General features: G+C 43.2%; 1 protein-coding gene across 21 annotated transcripts in view; it reads left to right on the top strand.

The window, feature by feature from the left end:
- The window catches only part of ASAP1 (ArfGAP with SH3 domain, ankyrin repeat and PH domain 1), a 335,887-nt gene that overhangs the window by 208,970 nt on the left and 102,225 nt on the right, over positions 1–24,692 (top strand). For all 21 annotated transcript variants that reach the window (XR_014057637.1, XR_014057635.1, XR_014057638.1 and 18 more), the window contains one exon: positions 20,540–20,685. Coding sequence is in view for 15 of the 21 variants with exons in the window: in XM_081504067.1 (XP_081360193.1) it covers positions 20,540–20,685 (146 nt within the window). In the remaining 6 variants the exon portion in view is untranslated. The remainder of the gene's footprint in view (positions 1–20,539; positions 20,686–24,692) is intronic.

Here is a 24,692-nt window from a genome sequence, read left to right as displayed (position 1 = left end):
AAATCAAAATGTGTGTTTTATTATTATATGGTGGCTTCCTTAAAATTCATGCCAAGATATATTTGGAGTACATTTTAGCTTATTAGTAACACATGGTATCTGCTAGAAATCTCTGTAACGTCGTTAGTCTGAAAATTTGGGTTTTCAAATCCTTTTATTTTAACGAATAAAAAAGTGACAGTGGTATGTCATTTGATTACAAGCATATGATAGGGAAGTATTATTTCTGAAATATAACTGGATGGTCATGAATAGTTTCCAGCTTTTTTCAGTCAGGAAAGGAAACACTTTGCTTTCTTATTGCTTCCTCTTTTATTCCCCCTTTCATTTTCAGTTACAGTTGCATAGTGAATGGTTTTACAAGAACATTTGTATTTTTTTAAAGCAAAATTAAAATGCTATGTTCACCCCAGATTTTCATTTTGATGACTTATCTGTTTTAAGAAATAGCTTGTCATATATGAGGTAATCTAAGATTTTAAAGGTAAAGTGCTAAATTCATGAGTGGATAGGAAGTAAATCTTCATATCCAAGTAAATTCCAACTTCATTTCAGCTGTTTTTTTTTTTAGTTAACATTTTCTCAAATTTAAAGATATAGTGTGAAGTTAATTGTAAGTAGAGTCAGTAATTAAGTTTAGAGTCTTAATTGTAATGATATTTTTAATCCTGTGGTTTTCTGTGGGGAGAAAGTTTTCTTAAGAATAGATAGAGATAAAAATAGATTAGAATTTTAATGGAAAGAATGTCAAGAGGTATACAGAGAACATAGTCTGTGTTTAGAATATTTTTTCCTTTTTGTTTTCCAAATTGGTGGCTGATAATCTGATTAAAAAAATTTTTTTGAATGAAAGTAAACCTATAAATAAATAAATAAACAAAACTAGACCCTTAGGAATAGAAGGCCCTAGACAGAAAAACTGCAAATAGCTCTTGGTGGTAGTTGTAGTGATTTGAACAAAGTTTAAACAAATTACTTTGGGCCTTCAAGGCATTTTGAATTCTCGTGAGTCCATCATTACTTCTTCTTCTTTTTAAAAAAAAATATTTTATTATTATTTATTTATTTGGCTGCACGAGGGAGCTTTTAATTGCAGCATGTGGGATCGACTTCCCTGACCAGGGATTGAACCCGGGCCCACTGCTTGGGAGTGCGGTGTCTTACCAGGGAGGTCCCCCCATCATTACTCCTTAAAAAATGAAAGCAAAATAATGAATTCCTTCAGAATGATCAAGGAAGCAGGCTTTTCAAAAGGGAGTACAGTTATCTGGGAGAGAGTATTACTTCTCAAATTATGTAGGGATAAAACCAGAGGAGTTTTTTTTTTAAGCTGCCTTTAGAAAATTGAAGTCTCTTTCCAGAATAACCTTACATCTCAAGGCTCTTTGGGAACTGACAGTTTTTGTATTCTAGCCATTGGCTCAAACACTCTTGAAATCAGAAGCTATTGGGGGGTGTGTGTGTGTGTGTGTGTGTGTGTGCGCGCGCGCGCACGCGTGTGTGTGTATGCACTTCCTCCATTTTGCTGATCTGGAATGAATGGTCTCAATTTTAAAATGAGTTAATATTTTATAATGTTTGCTTGCAACTTATGGGAGCATGCTTCATGAGAAATTAACTCATGTTAAATGAACTTGGGAACACTTACTCCATAACCTGTAGTTCGGGTTTTTTTAAAAAGCCTTGAGATGAACAAGAAAAACACTCTTTCAAAGTTGACTATTAAAAAAAAAAAAAAGTTTCTGTACCTTCATGGTCCAAGTTTGATAGAAGTAATAAATTATAACTGCCTTTTATTGAGTGCCTGCTACATGCCGGGTGCCTGTTGTCACTTAATCATCTCAACAGTCCTGCATGAAAGACATTGTCATCCCCAATTTAGGGGTTAAGGGACCTGGTTTAAATTACTGGCACAGCTAGAAGTTTAAATTTAAACCTGGGTTAAATTACTCACACAGCTCGTCAGTAGCTACAAGTCTTGAAACTTATTTCTTTATCATTCCAAAGCTGCCGAGGCAGAATTGCCAGGACTATTAGCTGTCAGAGGTGAGTGACTGCCAGCCCAGGATAGCGCACTAAGGATTCAGTGGGCCCAGAACTCATGGGCACGCTGTCCTGGAGTGCCTCACCTGTGGAGACAGACAGACAAGAAAAAGAAGCAGTAATCCTGTAACTTGAATGTGCTGGGTCACTTAAAAAGTAGAGCAGTTTTTTTCCTTTAAACTAGAGCTGAAATTGAGGACTACCCACAAAGTATTTCTCCAAGCTCACTCCTATTACTACTGTGTCCTTTGTAACTAGCCTAATTAGTACACGAACAACAAGGCACTTAGACCAGTATATTCAGATATTCGCTTACATAAATTAAACATGCCTCCTGCACACCATCATTAATGTATCGTGGGTTAGTTCAGACAGGTTTGGGATCAAAAGCAGATTTAGCCTCTGACTGGTGGTGAGAAACCTGTACACAGAGAACACTTTAAGCAACTGGGTCTTTGTTTCTGTAAAGGGAATGATAATTTCTGCCTCACTGGACTGTTGTGAAGAATGACACATATGATTCAGACCCGGTAGTGATGGTGCTGATTGCCTTCATCCTTATCAACTCGACGCTTTCTGAAATAGCCGGGGGAGAGTCTGGACAAGCCTAGTTTGTCATCTTAGATCTGCAACCGTGGAGATGTGTGCAAGACCCTTCACCTTGCCCTCCACCCCATTTCAGTCTTAAGTTTTCTTATTCCGAAAATGGGGCAGTAATGCCTACTTTGTGAAAATTGGGAAATACATATATAAAATACTTAGTGTTGATGCTAGAACATTGTGTTAGTTGCTCAGTCAAATCCAACTCTTTGCGATCCCATGAACTGTAGCCCACCAGGCTCCTCTGTCCATAGGATTTTCTAGACAAGAATACTGGAGTGGGTTGCCATTCTCCAGGGGATCTTCCCAACCCAGGGATTGAACCCAGGTCTCCTGCATTGCAGGCAGATTCTTTACCCTCTGAGCCACCAGGAAAGCCCAGGACATAGTAATCAGTGATAATTATTATAATTGCAGTTAATTGCAAAAAAAATTAAAGCTAGAAAACTTCTAGCCTGTATTTCTTCAAATTATTTATTTATTCTTATATTCTTTTATCTTTCTGGGACTCCAGTTACTTTTATGTTAGATATTGTCCCCATAAGCCATCAAGACTCTGCTTGTTCAGTTTTAGTCTTTATACTTTTCGTGCTTCAGTTTGGACAATGTCTACTTACCTCTCTTCAAGTTGACTGCTTCTGTCTTCTGCAGCGTCTGGTCTGCTATTAGTCTCACCCAATGAATTTTTTTATTTGAATAGTGTAGTTTTTAGTTCTTGGATTTCCATTCCGTCCTTCTTTAGAATTTTTATCTCCTCTGAAATTCTTCATCTTTTCACCTATTTTGTCCAACTTTTCCGATACATTCTTGAATGTATTTGTAGTATTTATTTATTTTTGGTTGTGCTGGATCTTCATTGCTTCTCCTGTGCTTTCTCTAGTTGTGGTGAGTGGAGGTTACCTGCAGTGCACGGGCATCTCATCGTGGCAACTTCTCTTGCTGCGGAGCACAGGCTGTGTGTGCCCCGGCTGCAGTAGTTGTGGTTCATGGCCTCGGGAGCACAGACTCAGTAGTTGTGGTGCACAGGCTTAGTTGCTGTATGGCATGTACAATCTTCCTGGACCAGGGGTCGAACCTGTGTCCCCTGCATTGGCAGGTGGATTTTTATCCACTGTACCAGCAGGGAAGTCCTGTACCATTTATTTCTGAAATTATTTCGTACTAAATCCAACATCTAGGTTGTCTGTGGTTCTGCTTCTCTTGACTTTTTCTCTGTTGACTTTTAGCTACATATCTTGTTTCTTTGTATATCCAGTAGTTTCTGTTTGCAAGACATAGTGAATTACATGTTGTAGATCTGGATAGTTATCTTTCTAAGAAGTGTGTTTATTTTAGTACACAGTTGAATTGCTGGTGATCACCGTCACCTTTACTCATGAATTTGAGCAAACTCTGGGAGATAGTGAAAGACAGGGAAGCCTGGTGTGCTACAGTCCGTGGGGTTAGAGAGAGTCGGACACGACTTAGCAACTGAACAACAGCCATCACCTTGACCCTGTGAAAAGCTTTTTTAGGATGAGTTTGTTTTAGTTTTGCTCATGGTCCTAGGATACAGCCCTTCGTCCTGCTACATGGTCCGTACTCCAAAGGTACAGACCTCTGGGACTTCAGCCCACAGTGCTTGCCATGCCCTGCTGACTTTGTGGGGCTTGAATTCCATGCCTTACTCAGCCTAGGGAAGTGGCTGAAACCTGCTCAGCTCTCTGATGTTCTCCACAGGGCTTCTTGAAGTATCATTCATACCTATGCAGTGCAGGCAGGGTCAGCCAAGGATTTGAAGGGAGGGTATATACAGACTTGTAGGCTCTCCTTTCTCTGACTTCCTCCTTTCTAAGATCCCCCACACCCCCGCCACTCAATTTCCAGCTGCTAACGCAATCCTGAACTCTGACCTCTGACACCTTAGCTCAGTAAAATGCACTTTTTGCAGAAGTTCTGTTCTCCTTGCCCAGCATGGACTGAGGTCTCTCCTCAGAAGAAAAGCCAGTGACAGATAGATGGTCTTTCCCAGAACAGTTCCCTTCCTCAAAGGGTGGCATCCCTGCCTCTTTCTTCATGCCTTTGTGTACTTTCTAGTGACTTCAAACGGTTGTTATTTTTATATTTTGTCCATCGCTTATCATTGTTAATGAAAGGAGCATCAGCCTGACAGAAGTTACTCTGTCAAGTTAGCAACTGCAGGCCTTTAATTATTAGAATCATATATGAGAAGACTTCCCTGGTGGCTCAGTGGTGGAGAGTCCACCTGCCAGTGCAGGAGACATGCGTTCAATCCCTGATCGGAGAGGATCCCACATGCTGTGGAGCAACTAAGCCCGTGCACCCGGCTTAGTTAAGCCTGAGCCTAGAGCCTGTGCTCCACAGCAAGAGAAGCCACCTCCATGAGAGGCCTGCGCACTGCAGCTAGAGAGTAGACCCTGCTCACCACAACCAGAGAAAAGCCTAAGCAACAGCAAAGACCCAGCATAGCCAAAAAAATTTTTTTTAATTATAAATGACTAATTCATTTACTATCATATATGACTGATTCATTTATTAAGCCCTTACTGAACCTAGAGGTGGAAAGAATTGACAGAACACTCTTGGCTCATAGGCGGTTACTATGTTTTAAGGCAGTTGGACTTAAATCAATAAATAATAAATGCCGGCGTATGACAAGTGACTTGAGAGGTATACCTTCAGCTGAGGTTAGTGGAGTTGAAAGTTGGCATTTCAGTTGTTCAGTCGGAACTATTAAGTATCAGCGAGATGAGTGAGTAATAGGATGAACAGGATAAGTAGTGATGTCTGCTCTCTTAAACTTAGTTTATTGCAAAGTAAAATATATTTATCTACAGTCACACTTTATTTGAGGTTACATTTTAAAGTCTGCCTGGATGGAAAGTAACCCATGGAGTCAAGGCAAGCCTTGAATATGCTTGGATGGCCTATAAAGTACACTTAAAATAGAACTCATGTGTTTTTACGTAGCATTGGCAGTCCATTAGGAGCCCTGGTATTTAACACACACACACAGCCTTTTAAGCCAGTCACCCTTAGCCCAGGGAGAGAGGCCCTCTGCCAGCAGGTGGAGAGCAGGTTGGCGTGTCTTCCTGCCCCAGGGACACACGCTCAATGAGTGGAATGGGGGCCCGCTCTCTCTCTGTCTCTCTCTCTTGTTCTTTCAGATCTGCTAAGTTAAATCTCATCAGTTCAAGGCAGAGATATGTAACCCCATTTGTGGTTTTCTGTCCCTCTCACTGACCCTTCTTACTGTTTAAAGATTCAGGTCAGTAGCTATCTATAGATTTTTTTTTTTTAACTTTTTGTTTTATATTGGAATATAGCCGGTTAACAATGTTGTGATAGTTTCAGGTGGACAGCAAAAGGACTCAGCCATACACATACATGCGTCCATTCTCCCCCCGCCCCCCAAACTCCCCTCCCATCCAGGCTGCTGCATAGCACTGAGCAGAGTTCCCTGTGCTCTACAGCAGGACCTTGTTGATTATCCATTTTAAATAGAGCTGTGTATACATGTGGATCCCAGACTCCATGACTGTCCCCTCCCCCTGTTCTCCCCTACCCCTCACCCCCTTAACCCTACTAAATTAGTTCTCTAACTTAGTAGAGAATCACAGATTCTCTCTCATAATTTAAAAATTATGTATGACTAATTCATTTATTATCATATATGACGATTCACTTATTAAGCCCTTATTGAACCTAAAGGTGGAAAGAATTGACAGAACACTCTTGTGATTCTGTTTCTGTTTTGTAAATAAGTTCATTAGTATCATTTCCGCATGTAAGGGGTGTCACATGGCATCTCTCCTTCTCTGTCTGACTTACTTCACTCAGCAGGACCATCTCTAGGTCTGTAGTTCTTTTTTTCAGGACCACCTTTCTCCTTTGAACAACCCTCACTGACCACTGCAGTTAAGATTCTGTAGCCTGCCTGTACCTTACTGCTTGTTTCAAACTGCATTCGACCATGCTCTTGGATGGTTTATATCTCATCAAATTCGGATTGCTTTTTCCTGTGTGAAGATGTTTCACTTCTCTGAGGAAAGCCAGGGTCTCTGGTTTTGTTTCTGTGTATGGTACTTTCCCCAAGTATGCTTAAACCCTCTCTTTTTTCACACACTCTCCCGACCACCTGGCATATCACACGTGAAGCAGCTCCATCACAGTTCTTCACATTACACACCATCCTAAGGCAGCCACGCTCTGTGATAACCTCCAGAAAACAGTCGTCTGTGTGTTGAATGCCATATGTAGTTTGGGAGCAGACAAGAATCCTAAAGTGTCTGTTCCCAGGACTGGAGGGACTTTCCAGTTGAGTCTTTAGCCCGGACAGATAATTCTGTATTGATTTTTCTGATCCTCTCTTTGGGTATGGAAATCAAGCAAGTTGCTCTTGATCCTGAAGTGTCTTTCACTGATAATCAGTCCTATGAGACAGAATGCTCAGGAGCTGTTGGAGGATGACTTTGTGAGGATGACATTGTTTGCATTCACCAATGGCAGAATGGTATTCTTCCATGTCTCAGATAATTCGTCTAACATACACGTTCTCTCTGTGGAGAATTGCAGGGAGCTGCTTCTTTGGAATGCCTGGGGCTGAGTTGTTTTTTTTTTTTTTCTGAGTGACATTTTCTATTTGATTTTTTTCCCCCATATGGAAGTGTAATGTGCATTAACATGTTTGCTGTAGAAAATTCAAATGAGCTAACAGAAGAAAGTACTATTCAGCCATGTTTCTTTTTTGTTTTGTGTATTCTCAGTCCCAGACAGCACAGTTAGGTGGTACCCAGCTGCAGTTCTGTAGCCCTGTTCCTGCTTGTCTGCCCTCAGGGTGATGCCTGTTCCAGGAGTTCTGAGATGGAGAGACCTGTCTTGCTGTATTGCTGCTGGGCTGCAGGCACAGTGACGAGTGGAAACTGTGGCCCCAGTGCAGAAGAGCTGGGATGTGCCTGGGCTAGCCATAGCTGCACATTTCTTAGCAAATCCCTTCATTTCTCAGGACCTCATTTGATTATCTGTGAAACAGAGAAGATGATCCCTACCATGTCTGTTTATGAGTTGAAAGTGAAAGTGTTAGTCACTCAGTCATGTCCAACTCCTTGCAATCCCATGGACTGTAGCCCGCCAGGCTCCTCTGCCCATGAGATTCTCCAGGTGAGAATACTGGAGTGGGTTGCCATGCCCTTCTTCAGGCGGTCTTCTCAACCCAGGGATCGAACCTGGGTCTCCTGCATTGAAGGTGGATTCTTTACCAACTAAACCACCAGGGAAGTGGTTACAAAGTGAGATTAAGATCCTTTTGCCACCTAGAATGCACAGTACCTACCCTAACAGGAGCCCATGAGGGCCAGTAAGGAATGCCTTTCCCCAGTGACCAAAACCAGAGTGCAGGCTTCCCTGGTGGCTCAGTGGTAAAGAATCCGCCCGCCAGTGCAGGAGACACGGGTTTGATCCCTGATCTGGGAAGATCCCATATGCCTTGGAGCAGCTGAACCCATGTGCCGAAACTACTCAGCCTGTGCTCTAGAGCCTGGGAGCTGCAACTACTGAAGCCCACATGCCCTAGAGCCCATGCTCCTCAACAAAAGAAGCCACCGCAGTGAGAAGCCTGCATACCGCAAATGGAGAGTAGCCCTGGCTCGCGACAACCAGAGAAAAGCCCGTGCAGCAACAAAGACCCAGCACAGCCAAAAAGTAAATTAAGTAACAACGGAAGAGTCCTGCCTAGCCCTCTTGACCGCTTTCCTGTGTAGGTGCTGGCGTCCTCCGCTGAATGCACTGGACTCTGTCCTTGTCGAGGGCAAGAAGATTTGTCTTTAGATTCTACTAACATTTCCATAGAATGGGAAAGACTAGAGATCTCTTCAAGAAAATTAGAGATACCAAGGGAACATTTCATGCAAAGATGGGCTCAATAAAGGACATAAATGGTATGGACCTAACAGAAGCAGAAGATATTAAGAAGAGGTGGCAAGAATACACAGAAGAACTGTACAAAAAAGATCTTCACGACCCAGATAATCACGATGGTGTGATCACTCACCTAGAGGCAGACATCCTGGAATGTGAAGTCAAGTGGGCCTTAGAAAGCATCACTACGAACAAAGCTAGTGGAGGTGATGGAATTCCAGTTGAGCTATTTCAAATCCTGAAAGATGATGCTGTGAAAGTGCTGCACTCAATATGCCAACAAATCTGGAAAACTCAACAGTGGCCACAGGACTGGAAAAGGACAGTTTTCATCCCAATCCCAAAGAAAGGCAATGCCAAAGAATGCTCAAACGACCGCACAATTGCACTCATCTCACACGCTAGTAAAGTTAATGCTCAAAATTCTCCAAGGCAGGCTTCCGCAGTACGTGAACCGTGAACTTCCAGATGTTCAAGCTGGTTTTAGAAAAGGCAGAGGAGACAAAGATCAAATTGCCAACATCCGCTGGACCATCAAAAAAGCAAGAGAGTTCCAGAAAAACATCTATTTCTGCTTTATTGACTATGCCAAAGCCTTTGACTGTGTGGATCACCACAAACTGTGGAAAATTCTGAAAGAGATGAGAATACCAGACCACCTGACCTGCCTCTTGAGAAATCTGTATGCAGGTCAGGAAGCAACAGTTAGAACTGAACATGGAACAACAGACTGATTCCAAACAGGAAAAGGAGTACGTCAAGGCTGTATATTGTCACCCTGCTTTTTCACTTCTGTGCAGAGTACATCATGAGAAACGCTGGGCTGGATGAAGCACAAGCTGGAATCAAGATTGCTGGGAGAAATATCAGTAACCTCGGATATGCAGATGACACCACCCTTATGGCAGAAAGTGAAGAAGAACTAAAGAGCCTCTTGATGAAAGTGAAAGAGGAGAGAAAGTTGGCTTAAAGCTCAACATTCAGAAAACTAAGATCATGGCATCCAGTCCCATGACTTCATGGCAAATAGATGGGGAAACAGTGGAAACAGTGGCTGACTTTATTTTTTGGGCTCCAAAATCACTATAGATGGTGACTGCAGCCATGAAATTAAAAGATGCTTACTCCTTGGAAGGAAAGTTATGACCAACCTAGAGAGCATATTAAAAAGCAGACATTACTTTGCCAACAAAGGTCTGTCTAGTCAAGGCTATGGTTTTTCCAGTGGTCATGTATGGATGTGAGAGTTGGACTATAAAGAAAGCTGAGTGCAGAAGAATTGATGCTTTTGAACTGTGGTGTTGGAGAAGATTCTTGAAAATCCCTTGGACTGCACAGAGATCCAACTGGTCCATCCTAAAGGAGATCAGCCCTGGGTGTTCATTGGAAGGACTGATGTTGAAGCTGAAACTCCAGTACTTTGGCCACCTCATGCGAAGAGCTGACTCATTTGAAAAGCCCCTGATGCTGGAAAAGATTTAGGGCAGGAGGAGAAGGGGATGACAGAGGATGAGATGGTTGGATGACATCACCGACTCGATGGACATGGGTTTGTGTGGACTCCAGGAGTTGGTGATGGACAGGGAGGCCTGGCGTGCTGTGGTTCATGGGGTCGCAAAGAGTCGGACATTACTGAGCGACTGAACTGAACATTTCCTCTGTGCTTCTGAAATTCTGAAGTCATAGATCCCTTGCAATCTGACAAAAATGGGTCTTCTCCTGAATTTTTAAAAGCTTTTAAAATTTTTATTTATTTTTTTAATTGGAATATAATTTCTTTACAATGATATGTTAATTTCTGCTGTACAACAGCATGAATCACCTCTTAAGTATACATATATCCCCTCCCCCACATCCATCCCTCTCAGTCATCACAGAGCACAGAGCTGAAATTCCACATAATTTATTAACCAGGAAGCTAAAGCTGGGACCCACTAAGGCCACAAGATGCACCTGAGGCCACAGACATAATTACCTGAATAATTTTTGTATCTCAGTGTGGGTGCTTGATGCACGTTTATAGTGAAGTGTGAAACCATGTGTATTTTTTTAAGCCATATTTTTAAAGCACATCTTTTTATGAGAAAACTTGGCTCTGCTGGGTGATGGGCACTCCTGCTGTGGGAAACTTGAGTAGAAGAGAAATTGCTTGGTCTCCTTTCTAGCTTTTTCAGGGGCCAGATCTAAAATTACCTCAGGAGCCATCAGCAAACCAGGGCGTGATGCGTATTTGATCTGGCAGTTAGGAAGCCTGAATAAATGGAGCCAGAAGACAGAACGTTTCTGCTTCTGCTATAATGGAGTGATGCCCAAGTGCCGTTTAAATGCTGAGTAATAGCCCTGTGGAACTCTGGGGCATCTTTTCTCGGGGCTCCGTGAGTTAATGGGTCTGTCAGCGCTGCGGAAATGGGAGTCTGCATGCTGCGTTTCCAGATAACACCCCCGGGGCTCGGGCAGATTCCTGCAGAAGCTCAGCTAGAACTTGGAAAGAACCAATCCAAATTCGAAATGACCTTGAAAAGGCAGCAGGATGACTCACCCAAAGTGGTATGGAGAAAGGCAATTTACCGAAAAAACAAATGTAACAGGCCTTTTCTGTCTCCAAGGATGTTGCCTTTTATCTTAACGAGTGCAGGGAGTGGGAACAGATGGGGAAACGGAGGCCCAGGGACGTTAAATAACTGCTCAGAATCAAGTGGATGGTGTATCTCTGAAAATACAGACTCATAAGTCCAGAACTCATCCTCCAATCACATGGTGTCTTATGAAATTAAAACAGGTTGTTTTCAGGGTCATGGGATAGGTTTGCTGTCTTCATGGATTGGTGTGGCACAAGAGATCTGAGCCCGTGTGATAACGAGCAGGAGTGGAAGGCAGTGCTTTTAAACTTAGCATGCCTGGTTCTAGACCAAAGACAGTGAGCTCTGGAGAGACCCAAGGCCCCATGTTAGTCTCTTCTTAACCCCTGGGTACTTTATGGTGCCTTGACAGTAGGCTGTTACCTCTTACCTGGAATGTACTTTACCCTAAATCAGCTTGTTAACTATATATTCTTTAGGTTGGTGCTTGGTTACCATCTCTTATGAAGCCTGATCTCCTCCATCCAAGTTCTTCCATGTGTTTATTTATCAGATGTTGAATGAGTACCTATAACTGGCTATGTTAAATAGTAATATATTTTCATACAACAGAAAGGAAATAAAATTAGAACTCTTCCTTGTGCCGTACACATGCATCCATTGCTGATGAATTGACTGTTTAAATATTAAAAAGAAAACTAAATTAAATACTAGAAGGTTTAGGACATACTTTAAATAATGTTAGAACCCTTCTTCCTGCTGTATGAACAAATAACATTGCACTGGATTAAAGGTGTAGAAGCAAGGCAGGAAACTCTGAAGTCTTTTTAGTAAAGACTGATATATTTGGGACTTCCCTAGTAGTCCAGTGGCTAAGACTGTGCTCCCAATGCAGGGTCCCCAGATCAAGGAACTAGATCCCACATACTGCAACTAAGAGTTTGCATGCCTCAACTAAAGATCCCACATGCTGCAATGAAGACCCGGTGCAACGAAATAAATAAATATATTTTTTTTAATGGGTGTATTTGACTACGTGAAATTTCAAAAGTTCATGGCCACAGGCACCATTGAAAAGTGAAAAGCAAATGAGAAAAAAATATCCATGACAAGTATTACAAAAAATTGCCACCCCTTAGGCAAAACAGTCTTTTTATAATAGATAGGAATTATGATAGAGTTTATTATGGAATATCACAATTAAAATAATTAGATTTAATTGTATTGAATTTTCTCAATCTTATTCAGTAGGGAAAAAGCAAGCCATGGAGTCTTATGTAATACTACATTTTTTTTAAAGTGAATTAAGAAAGAAAATCTATATGTGTGTGTATATTTTTTATGTGTAGAAAAAGTTTACAGATTATTTACTTGGCTTGTTTCAAGGAGATGATTAAAGAAGAAGAAAGAAATAATAATTTTTATCTTCGTACATCTCTATAGTACTATATGGATTATTTTTGTAATTTTAAAAACAAATGGAATTAATTTTGTGCAGGTATGATTTGTGCTACCAGGTATGTGTTGTATAAAAGAATTTATTGCTTCGCCCTCTATGCCAGCACTATAATTTATGACATGTATTACATGGCTTTTTTTTTTTTATTGTAGTTATAGTTCATTGTTTTTTCACCCATGGCACATGGCCCATGCTGAGTCTTCTTTTGAAGGAAGAAAGAAGATTTGTTCCAGGAGAATTCACTATATACACTGAGCATTTTACTGAGCACTAACTGTACGTCAGTCTCAGCGCAGGGAACTGGTTGCATAACAACAGATTATACAAGGCTAGGAGCCTGGGTGTTGGAAGAGATTGAGAAGGAATGACAAGCTTGCTTGAGAGGTCACACTTATATTTGATCTTGAAAGAGGAAGGCTAGGCCTGGAGCTGTGATGGAGTTTGGTGGACTGGGAACTTGGGCTAGGTTGTATAACTATAGTACAATAATCCCTGTACTTAAACTGTCCTCCTGAAGATTTTGTCTAATATCATAAGGATAAACTGATAAGCACAAGTTGCTCTGGACTCTTGGCATGGAAGTTAACTTGCATAAAGATCTTGCAAGAGAAGGTAGGCTCCCAGGAAAAAGAATACAGCAAACTGAGGAAGTGAGTCTTGCTTTGGAGGGAGGAAGGGGCAAACTCCAGGAGATAGTGAAGAACAAGGAAGCCTGGTGTGCTGCAGTCCGTGTGGTCGCAAAGAGTCGGACACAACTTAGTAACTGAACAACAACATCAGGGGCTCCAACACTTAGCCAAGCCTGTTAATTAGGCTCTAACCAATTAGAGCCTGTTAAGAGCACAGGCTCTGGGGACTTCCCTGGGGTCTAGTAGTTAGGACTCAGGGCTCTCACTGCTATGACCCTGGGTTTGATCCCTAGTTGGGGAACTAAGTTCTCCATGTTTCATAAACAGCCAGTGTAAGCCAGGCAGAGAGAGGCACATTATAGACTCGTTTCATCCGTTTTACATAGTAACTCTATTAGGTAGGTATTACTGCAGTTAAGCAGAGTCATCAGAGATGGTACAGAGACTGGCCCAGATCCACAGCTGGTAAAGTGGAAGACCTGGGGTTTGGTCCACCCAAACCCCAGTTGTCTTATGTACCTTTGTTGTTGTTGTGTTAGTCACTCAGTCATGTCCAACTCTTAGCGACCCCTTGAACTGTATGTAGCCCGCCAGGCTCCTCCGTCCATGGAATTCTCCAGGCAAGAATACTAGAGTGGGTTACCATTCCCTTCTCCAGGGGATCTTCCCGACTCAGGGATTGAACCCAGGTCTCCTGCATTGCAGGTGGCTTCTTTACCTTCTGAGCCACTAGGGGAGCCTCTTATGTACTTTGGAGCCCTCCAAAACAAAAAAGCCATAATATTTGGATTCTCTTTGAACATCCATCACGTCAGAACTTCAGCCCTCAATCTCAGGGTGAATAGAAGTAGTAAAAGTAAAGATATTTTTATGGAGAGTTGCTATTTACTTTCTGGATATCATCCACCACAGTTCACATACGAAGTCAAGACCCAGAAAACTTAGGTGCCTTTTCCAGGATCACACATGGCCAGGCAGGACCAGAGGGAGGTTCACCCCCAGGTCACCGCCCTGCTCAGAGCTCTGTCCCTCCACCAGGTCAGATGCCTCTGTGAGCATTAGATTGTGGTGGTCCAGGTTGGGGCTGCTCTTTAGGAGGGATTTATGACGAGTGCCTTCCAGGCCTGATACTCATTAAATAGAAATAATCCTCTGTGGTTGTCTAGTGTCCTCTGTTGTTGTTACTGTTGCCATTGTTTTCCTGCAAAGAGCTTTCACATTAACTATGACATCTTTTACCTCTTGGTAGGCAGCCCCCAGGAGTAGGCTGGGTAGGTTTCATTAGACCTGTTTTCTAGATGAAATTAAAGCCCCCAAGAGCCTTAGTCACCTGACTAGGGTTGCACATAGGTCACACTAAGACCTCGATTTTCCAGTCCCTCCATCACTTGACATCTGGCTCAAATTAGAAAGTAGCTAGGGGTTCTAACTGCCAACTTATTGGAAAAGACCCTGATGCTAGGAAAGACTGAAGGCAAAGGAAAAGAGGGCAGCAGAGGATGAGATGATTGGATGGCATCACCAACTCAATGGACATGAATTTGGGCAAACTCCAGGAGATAGTGAAGGACAGGGAAGCCTGGCACACTGTAGTCCCTGCATTTGCAAAGAGTCGGACACGACTTAGTAACTGAACAACAACATCAGGGACTCCCCAACACTTAGCCAAGCCTGTTGGTTAAGAGCAAGGCTAGGGGGACTTCCCTGGGGTCTAGTGGTTAGGATTCGGTGCTCTCACTGCCAGGACCCTAGGTTTGATCCCTAGTTGGGGAACTAAGATCTCGTAAGCCACCCAGTGAGTCAAAAATAACTCAAGCTCTGCAGTCAGCACGTATCATCACCACTTACTAGCTGTGTCACCTGATGTGACTTGTGTAACCTCTGTAAACCAAAGTCTGCATATATGAAAGGGGGGTAATATTAGAATATTCTTGTGAGCATTACATTCTCAAGAAAAAATATCTAGCACAGTTCCTGGTACAGTGAGTCATCAAAAAATTTAGCTACAAGGGGACTTCCCTGGTGGTCTAGTGGTTAAGAATCTGCCTGCTGGTGCAAGGGACACGGATTCAATTGCTGATCAGGGGAGATCCTACATGCTGTGGAGCAGCTGAGCCCATGCTCCGCAACAAGAGAAGCCACTGCAATGGACTTCTCACGTGCAGCAATGAAGACCCAGCACAGCCAAAAATAATAAGTAAACCTTTTTAAAAATTAGCTATCATTCATTGTTACAATTATTATTGTTATAATAATTATATTATTGTCATGGGCCAGGAGGTCCATCTTTTTCCCCCGTTTCTCCTTGATATTCATCACTGAGCCTTTCACATAATAGATTCCACATAGTTATTCATATTCCCATATCTGTGACCATCTTTCCTGAGTCTGTCCGTGGCAAAGGATGGGGTCTGGAATCCGACGAAGCTGGGTCCTCACCTGGCTTCACCACTGAGTTTCCCTTTTATCTGAAAAACAACTGCCGTAGGTTTTAGAATATTCTGTGTTGTTATTAAATGACAGTGACAGAATCAGAGGTGGGCTTGGTGGGCCAGTCAGGGAGGGTTTGTGAACGTTTCCCAGCTTGGTAAAGTCTAACAGGGTGACAGTCAGGCAGACACCCCTCAGAGAACGGCCTGTTTAATCGCTGTGCTTCTGAAAATCCTAGGGAAGGCCTCATTGGAGAAATACAAGATATTTTAAAGAATACTGAACTTAATGTTTTCCCAAGGCACCTGTTACTGCCAGCCACTAGGAGTGTAAACTCTTGAGTCCAGACGTCGATTTCAGAGTGTTGTTGGTAACCCCTGCTACCCAACCTAGGACGGGCAGCCTGCTGTTTGTCTCCATCACTGTTGTCCTTGTCATGGTAGAAATGTATTGAGTCTGTTGTATACCATTCAGTATTTTACTCCATCTCTGCAGTGCTCCTGTGAGGTCAGTACCGTCATTATCTCCATTTCATAGCATGGGAATGAGGTTTAGAAAAAGGTGAAGTTGCTGGGTCAGTGCATCACGAAGTATCAGTAATAGACCTGAAAATTGAACCTGAGTGTGTCTCACAGCTCTAAGATTAAAGAGCCCTAATTTAAGTTCCCTTATGTGTTGTGTGGCCTTGGGCTTTTTTTTTGGTATCTTCCCAATGAGGATGATAACAGTACTTGTCTCATAGGCTTGTTAATGCGCGTGATTGAAGGAATGTATGTAAAGTGCTCAGTGCAGTGACCGCCATGCTCAGCAATGCTCAGTACTAGATGCTCAGCAAACTAGCAGTTATCACTATTACAACTGGAGTAAGAAATCAGTACCTGGATATTGCCATAGTGGTTAAATGTGTGTGTGTACTGTGCTCAGTCACACACATGTCCAACTCTTTGCTTCCCATGGACTGTAGCCCACGACTCCTCTGTCCATGGGATTTTTTCAGACAAGAATACTGGAGTGAGTTGCCATTTCCTCCTCCAGGGGATCTTCCTGACCCAGGGATCAAACCCTCGTCTCCTGTGTCTCCTGCATTGGCAGGCAGGTTCTTTACCTACTGAGCCATCGGGTAAGTGTACAAAGGTGATTTCAAGCTCTGTGGAACATATCAGGGGATTAGTGTATCTTCATCGTCTCTCCAAAGTAATGCCAGCAGTTGAAACCTAAGTGGCCCTTTCTGGTTCACTTGTTAAAACTATATTATTTTGTTCCTTCATCAGAACTGAAAGGAGTAACCTAGTGCTTGCTGTCTTATATTCTGCAACTATACCCTGAATGGCAGAAATCCCCTATAAATATTAGAAAAACATGGGTCTCCATAAGAGATGGATCAGATTTCTTGCTCACCTTATTTTTTTTTTCTTATATATTCCATCTCTGTCTTCACCTGCTTCTCCCAGCCTCTGCTTTTAATATTTATTTATTTGACTGGGCCGGGTCTTAGTTGTGGCGTGTGGGATCTAGTTCCCCGACTAGGGATTGAACCTGGGTCCCATGTATCAGGAACTCGGGAGTCTTAGCCACTAGACCACCAGGAAAGTTCCAACCCCAACCCCTACTTTACCAGCTTCCAGAAGTCATCTGGTGCTTGAGTAAAGCTCTTAAAACAGACCGTCCTGCTCTCTGAAATGTCCTGAACCAATTCTCTGCGTCCCAAGTCCCACCCATGCCTACGCGGTGCTCCCCTAGCCCAAGGCCTTCATTTCCCTCTCCTTCCCTAAACCCCTGAGTTTACATTCCTTTCAAATTGCTTACTCTACTCTGTAATCTGTCGCTCTCTTCTGCCTCCACCAGGATCCTGCCTCCTTGCCCTCTGTGCCTGTTGAGCCTGCTTGGGAAACCCTTAATTTTGTACCAAGGGATGTGTGTGGTTATATAATCTTTTGGGTGAATTGCCACTGTTGGCTTTATAATGCAGTATATTGAAAAAAATACTTGAAACATGGGAGACAGACATTCGTATGTTATTTGATACTAAACACATCTCGATATTGTAATTAATCATGGGTATTGAGGTAGTAATGGCTGATAAATTAGGGGCATGTGCCACCTGCCAGGCACTGTTCTAAGCACCTTATGTTTGACTCCCATCACTTAAACCCTCAGTAGAATTAGTAGTAGTATTCTAAGATTTAGCTCACTAAATTAGCTGTTCTATTTTCAGATGTGTAAAATTTCATATACCTGTGTATAGATTATAAAAGTGGGACTTCCCAGGTGGCACTAGTGGTAAAGAACCTGCCTGCCAATGCAGAAGACGTAAGAGAGACAGGATCGATCCCTGGGTCGAGAAGATCCCCTGGAGGGGGGCAGGCAACCTATTCCAGTATTCTTGCCTGGAGAATCCCATGGACAGAGGAGCCTGGCGGGCTATGGTCCATAGGGTCACAAAGAGTTGGACACTGAAGCAACTTAGTATGCTTGTGCATATAAATGTGGTTATTATATATACACATACACTCGTGTGTGTGTGTGTGTGTTAAATATATGGTTATTCATTTGTGGCCTCACTGACTCAATGGGCATGAGTTTGAGCAAGCTCCGGAAGTTGGTAATGGACAGGGAAGCCTGGTGTGCTGCAGTCCATGGGATCACAAAACGTCATACACGACTGAGCGACTGAAGTGATGCGTTTGTGGGCTAAACATACAGGACCCATGATCTTGCCTAAACTTATCCAGTCTTAACCTTTTGCCTCTCTCATCACATTTTTTATTTCACCTACCTGATAAGCATAATTCTTCCCAGAGTTCTGGTGTGGGTTAAATACAATATCGTGTAAAGCATTTGGGTCAGAGAAGGTTCTCAGCCAACTTCCTGTGATCTTGCTCTCTGCCTTGTCCAAGTCCATCTTATTTTTTGGTGAATTTGTCATCCCTCATAAACTGAGCGCTTCTCATAAAACTTCCTAACCCCTCCATGAAGTCCAAATTCAGGATAATGGCTGTGGCGAGGAAGGGGAGGAAGAGGTTGGAATTGGGTAGCGTTTGGGGAGAGAAGCAGCATCCTGAAATAGTTTATGTCTTAACTGGTTGGTAGGTACCTGAGTATCCTATAATCTAAAGATTTCAATGTAGCCTTTGAAATGTGTTATAATTTCAAGCAGACACAAAGCCTGCTACTTAAAGCTTGCCCCTTAGGTTTTACTTCTGAAACTCTTCCTTTGAAAGCGGTTGGTTGAACAGGTATCTGAACCCCTTTTTTGCTGACCTCCAGAGCAGGAAAGAATGTCAGGCAGAGTGGGCTTCTCAGGGGCGAGGTGAGGCCCTTGGCCTTCGACGGTGCTGGGGTAGCCCCGGCTCATGAAGGAGCCCAGGCGTGTACATCCTGTCTGCAGCTGACGTAGCCTTTCTTTTGTGTTTCTCGGGTGGTAACTAGAGCTGCATTTTATCTTTTTTAATATCTCAACCCGAAATGCTGACATCCACCCTAGGGATCATGCATTTCTAATGTGATGACAATTAGAAGGCTGCTCGGGCCTCGTTGCATTTCACTGGATGCTGTGATGCTTGTCACCTTCGTTGTATTTTGACTTCTTTCTGGGGCATCCACCAGTCCAGGCTCATGCTGTTGCTCCCAGGCAGTTATTGAGGGTGTGTTTGAGAGTGAAATATTTTTAAATTATTTAGTGTTCAATTATTGAACAACCCAGGAGACTTAAGGAGTGAATGCTTCTTAAATTCCCCAAAGGGTAATCGACGAATCCAAGTCAACACCTCTTGACTGAGCCCTAGCTTCGTAAACTGAGCTCCCTGACACGTGAGCGGTTGTGTGTTGGATGTGAATGCAGAGGTGAGCCACCGGGAAGCCCTGCCTCTCATGGTCTGGGGTCAGGGAAAGAGCAGTACTGACACGAATATGATGTGACGTGGTGGAAAGTATTGCAGTAGCGGTACAGAGCATTATGGGCAAGGAATAATCATTGCCAAGTAAGGGGAGGCTTTAAAGAGAAAGAGCTGTCGTTTGAATTAAGCCTTTAAAGGTATGGTTTTGATAGACAGTTTTGTGTTCATTTATTCTTTTTATAAATACCATTGTATCTGCTGTGAACTTTCATATAAATTCATGCTTCCCTGTACTCCACCACAGGGAAAGAGACGTGCAGAGCTGAGCACAGGGAACTGAAATGCTGCCACGTGAGGGTGGTACACACCACCTGCGCTCCCATGTCCTTGGTCGTTGCTGGGTTACTTCAGGGTGTGGGGATGTGCAGTGCCCCTTTCCGTAAGCCTGCAAGGACTTAGAACATGGGGAGGGACAGTGTCTGCCACGAGACTCACGGGATCAGACGCACAACTCCCCAGGATCACGCTGGGTGCCGTGCTGGGAACAGACCAGAGGCTGCAACCAAGGAGCTTTTGCAGGAAGTGTTGTAGTGATGGAGGCAAGAGATGATGGATGGTGTTGGATAAAGTTGATAGTCATGGGAGTGGTGAGACATTGTCAGATTTTTGTTATATTTTTAAAGGTAGAGGCCAGGGGACTGCATCTGGGGTATGAGAGAGAAAAATCAGGTCTGACTTGTTTCCTGACGATCATAGTTTCTTAATTGCTTGAAAATCTGATGGTAATTTGACCCCTCAACGTATGGTGCATCGGTGGATTAATTGGGGTATAAATGAACTCAGTGCTCTGATAGAAAAGAGGAGAAACTGCTTTGATAGAGTGAGAAGACTCAGCGCCCTGCCAACCACCTTCTAGATATGTTCAGTAAAGAATGGATCCAGTTTCTTTGCTTTCTTTTTGAGAGTGTCTGATGATCAGTCAGTGTTCAGAGTAACTTGTCATTGTAGCACATAACAGCTCAGACTCCTCTTTCTTCTTCTTTTCAGACCATGTACAAAATGAAGAAAACTATGCACAAGTTCTTGATAAGTTTGGGAGTAATTTTTTAAGTCGAGACAACCCAGATCTTGGCACCGCTTTTGTCAAGTTTTCTACACTTACAAAGGAACTGTCCACACTGCTGAAGAATCTGGTAAGCCATTTCACAAGTAACTTTTAAAAATTGCAGCCCGATCAAAATAAGTAAGATCATAAAGTGAACAAAGTAATAATCCTCTCCCCAACCCTTGATCCTGGGGTCAAAAAAAGAAAACTAAAAAAGCTCTTTTAATCCTTGATATGGAGTCACATTTAAGGAATTTGTACCACTGGCCCCGCTTATAGCAGGGTAGAGAAACTGGTTAACCTGAACTCTCTTCCACATTCCCCCATTGTTTGCTTTTGTGTTTATTTAGACAAGCATTAGTGACTTCAGCTTTTTAATTTGTTGAAAGAATGGTGATTATTTCTGTGTCAAACATACATGTCACCCTTTACTTGTGTGAAGACCATCATGCATTTCAGCCCCTGATTTACAAATAATTAACTTCTCCCAACTCCCCATAACCTTTTAACACCCTCCCAAGAAAAAAGATTTTAAGGTTTGGGGAATCTGTGGTTTCAGAAGTAGATGATGACAAGAAGAATCCCTAAAAATAAATCTAAGACACTGGAGCTGCTGACCTAGGAGCAGACATGAGTATGAGGTTTGTTGTTGTTTAGCCGCCAAGTCATGTCCAACTCTTTGCAACCCCATGGACTATAGCCAGCCAGGCTCCTCTGTCTGTGGGATTTCCCGGGCAAGAACATTGGAGTGGGTTGCCATTTCCTTTTCCATTGGATCTTCTGGACCCCAGGTATTGAACCTGTGTCTCCTGTGTTGCAGGCAGATTCTCTACCACTGAGCCATCAGGGACGCCCAGAGCACGTGGGTGGGAGACCCATTTGCCAGGCAGTGTTGTCTGGCTGTCCCCAAATTGTGCACACCACCCTCCCTCAGCCTCATGCTGCGTTCCTACCAAGAAAGTTCTGTCTAGCACGACCACCACAGCTGTGTATGAGTTAATTTAATCAAGCCTCTATTCCTAAGTCCCAAGGGGTGGGGCAGTGGGAGGAAAAGGAAAACTAGATCATAGTTTTGTTGGCTCCTTCCTGAAACAGAGGAGCAGTTTCCTCCTCTTCATCTCCCCAGTCTCTCAGCATTGCATCTTTGCCTCCTTTAAAGACCTAGAACTCAAGCTTAAAATGCCTTGATCCTGAGTTAGTTACTCGTATCAAGCAGACCTCTGTGGTCTTACGTGAGACTCTTGTCGCAGATCTACTTGGTACAAACGGCTACCTTACAGATGATTACACTCTATTGTAAAATAAAGACTACCTTTCTATAGTAAATTAACTGGGTAATTTGACCAATCAAATTCTTCTTTTTCCTGTTCCACTAGATGAATATATGTATAGGTCTGTCATCCTGACAACTTAATTTTAATTGATAGTTTCATGCCACTGAATTAGTCTAACACAGTGACAACTAATCATAAAGAAAATAAAGGTTGAAAATAGAAATACGTCTTCAGAAACTGGAGAAAAGGATAATTTTGACTGTAGGGTCTTTGTGTTCCTACACTTCGGAGTTTATTTGACAAACCCATGATATTTCTGTAATTCTTAGATCATTTAAATCTCTCCTATTCAGATAGGGCCTCCCATTTCTTCTTCCTCGGGGCATCGCCTGCCTTTTTGCGGGTGGCGTTGCCCAAAGGTGCTGTGGTAGGAAGAAAGGAAGTGAAACAAAAACTCTGACATTTCCCTTCGGTAATAGCTGGTAAAAGGCTCCAGGCTCGGGAGGAAGTTCTGTTTTCCCCAAGATGGGTGTTTTCACAGGAATATCTTGCTAACCTTTAGTTTCCAGGAGACGGAATACATTTGGTTTAAGTCAGTAGCCATCACTTCTACGTTGTCAGGGCCAGTCCATCGCCACACTTCCCTGTCCTGTAGGTGCCTTCAGCGAAGAGATTCCTGAGTGGATTTAATGCCATCAGTTTCCATTCAATCATTGTCTTCGTTTGCTTACCTCTGTGCAGAAACAACTGGTATAATTTTTCTTTTTTTAAGATTTGTGCATTTTCTCTATTGGCTGCACTAGGTCTTCATTGCAGTATATGGGCTTCAGTAATTGCAACTTGCTGGCTCAGTAGTTGTGGCACACAAGCTTAGCTGCCCTGTAGCGAGTGGGATCTTCCTGAACCAAGGATCAAACCCGTGACCCCTGCATTGGCAGGCAGATTCTGAACAACTGCACCATCAGGGAAGTCCCACCACTGATACTTTTTAGGCACTCTGAGGAGCCTAGCAGTGTGCTTCGTGTGGATTTCTCATGTAACAGTGTACGACATAACGGTGGTGATTATACCTTCAATCCAGCTGAGGAAACTGTTAGTGACTTGTTCAGGCGTGCTGTCAGTAAGCAGACGTGAACCCCGCGTGCTGGCTCTGCGTCCATGGTCCTTCCCAGCCTTTCCGCACCACCTGCTCTGGGCGTCATCTTTCCCTAAACATACCCCAAGCTGCAGGCCTCCTCCTTCCAGAAGTCTAAGAAACAAATCAAAAGAAATTGCTGGAAGATTTCATTCAGTTAATTTAAAACAAAACAAAGTCATTTTCCCAAAAAAGAAGGTGATGGCAGGGAGCTCCCTAGTAGTTTAAAAGAAAAGTGAAAGTCACTCAGTCGTGTCCAACCCCATGGAATTCTCCAGGCCAGAATAGTGGAGTGTGTAGCCTTTCCCTTCTCCAAGGGATCTTCCCAACCCTGGGATCGAACCCAGGTTTCCTGCATTGCAGGCAGATTCTTCACCAGCTGAGCCACAGTGGGAGCCCCCTGGTGGCTTAGTGAGTAGGATTCTGGGCTTTCAGTGACGTGGCCCGGGTTCAGTTCCTGGTTGGGGAACTGAGATCCTTCACCCCTTGCCATGCTGCCAAAAGAAAAAAAAAGATGGAGAAGGTGGTGGCATTTCCACTGAGGGAGCAGATAGAAGGATCAGTGTGTGCCATAGCCGGTTACTAGGGGAACACTGTTCTGATTGAATAAAGTCAGTCCCGGGAGTTCGTACTGCCTGACAAGACCAGCAGCTTCTGCTTCCCTTTTTCTGTCTTAGAGGAAAGGGAAGAGGGAACCCGGAAGATGGACTGGGCCACACCCCAGAGCAGGGGGAGCAGAGGAAGCCAAGCCCCTCAGGGAGGGAGGGGTTTGTTGTGCACCTTTAGTCCCCTCTTACGTTTGGGGGGAGCACCCGTGGGAACCTGTTTTTCTCAGGAGATTGCTGAAAATCCTACTCACTTAGGCTAGTTAGTGAAGGCAGGAAACTGTAAGCAATAATGGATCAGGTAGAAAGTAAGATGAAAGAAGATACTCTGGCATTTTTTAGACTTCCTGAATTGTATCCTCAGTTCAACCAGCAAATACCCAAATGTCTGTTGTGCTGAGTTCTATGGTCAGCCCTAGAAAATGTTATTTTCTAATTAAGAGATTGCTTTTAATGGGTATTTCCATAATTTATATTTAAACAGTTATTTTTATGGGCGGGGAAGGGTAGATTTTAGGGTCGGGTCTAGCATTCTGCTTTTAACAAACACTAAATCTAGATAGAACTTCCACTAGTTGTGTTAATGACTTTTAAGCAGTCTGTATGACAAGCGTACTGTGTTTGGGAGTTTCTTAGGGTTGGTTCTGAAAAACATCAGCTCACTAACGGCTGGTGACACTCTGAAGTCACCGTTTAAATTTTTGTTTCTCCATACTTGCGGTGATTGTGGAAGGTAGAATGATCAAGTGAAATGTTATGTGAAAATCTCAGGAGCTGCACAGATGCTGGTGTCAGCGTCACATGGGCTGAGGCTGGCTTTTATTAGCCAGCTTCTCCCTTTGAGCTAACAGAAGTCTGAGGACTGCAGAGTAGATGGCAATTTCAGCTGATGGTCCTGTGACCGCATACCGATCACCCCCCAAGCCAGGTTTAAGTAACTTGCTTTTCTTAATGGCTCTTGCCCTCCACGTAAGATCATGTTTTGTTCACTGCACCACATGGCTTTCAGGATCTCAGTTTGCCAACCAGAGAACAAACAGCAGTGAAAGCTCCAAGTCCTAACCACTGGGCCCCCAAGGAA

This window comes from Giraffa tippelskirchi, chromosome 6, assembly GCF_054371585.1.
Source record: "Giraffa tippelskirchi isolate mGirTip1 chromosome 6, T2T-mGirTip1v1.2.pri, whole genome shotgun sequence".
Classification (NCBI taxonomy): Eukaryota; Metazoa; Chordata; class Mammalia; order Artiodactyla; family Giraffidae; genus Giraffa; species Giraffa tippelskirchi.
Note: the sequence above shows the minus strand (reverse complement) of the source record. Positions and strands in the feature narration are given on the sequence as shown.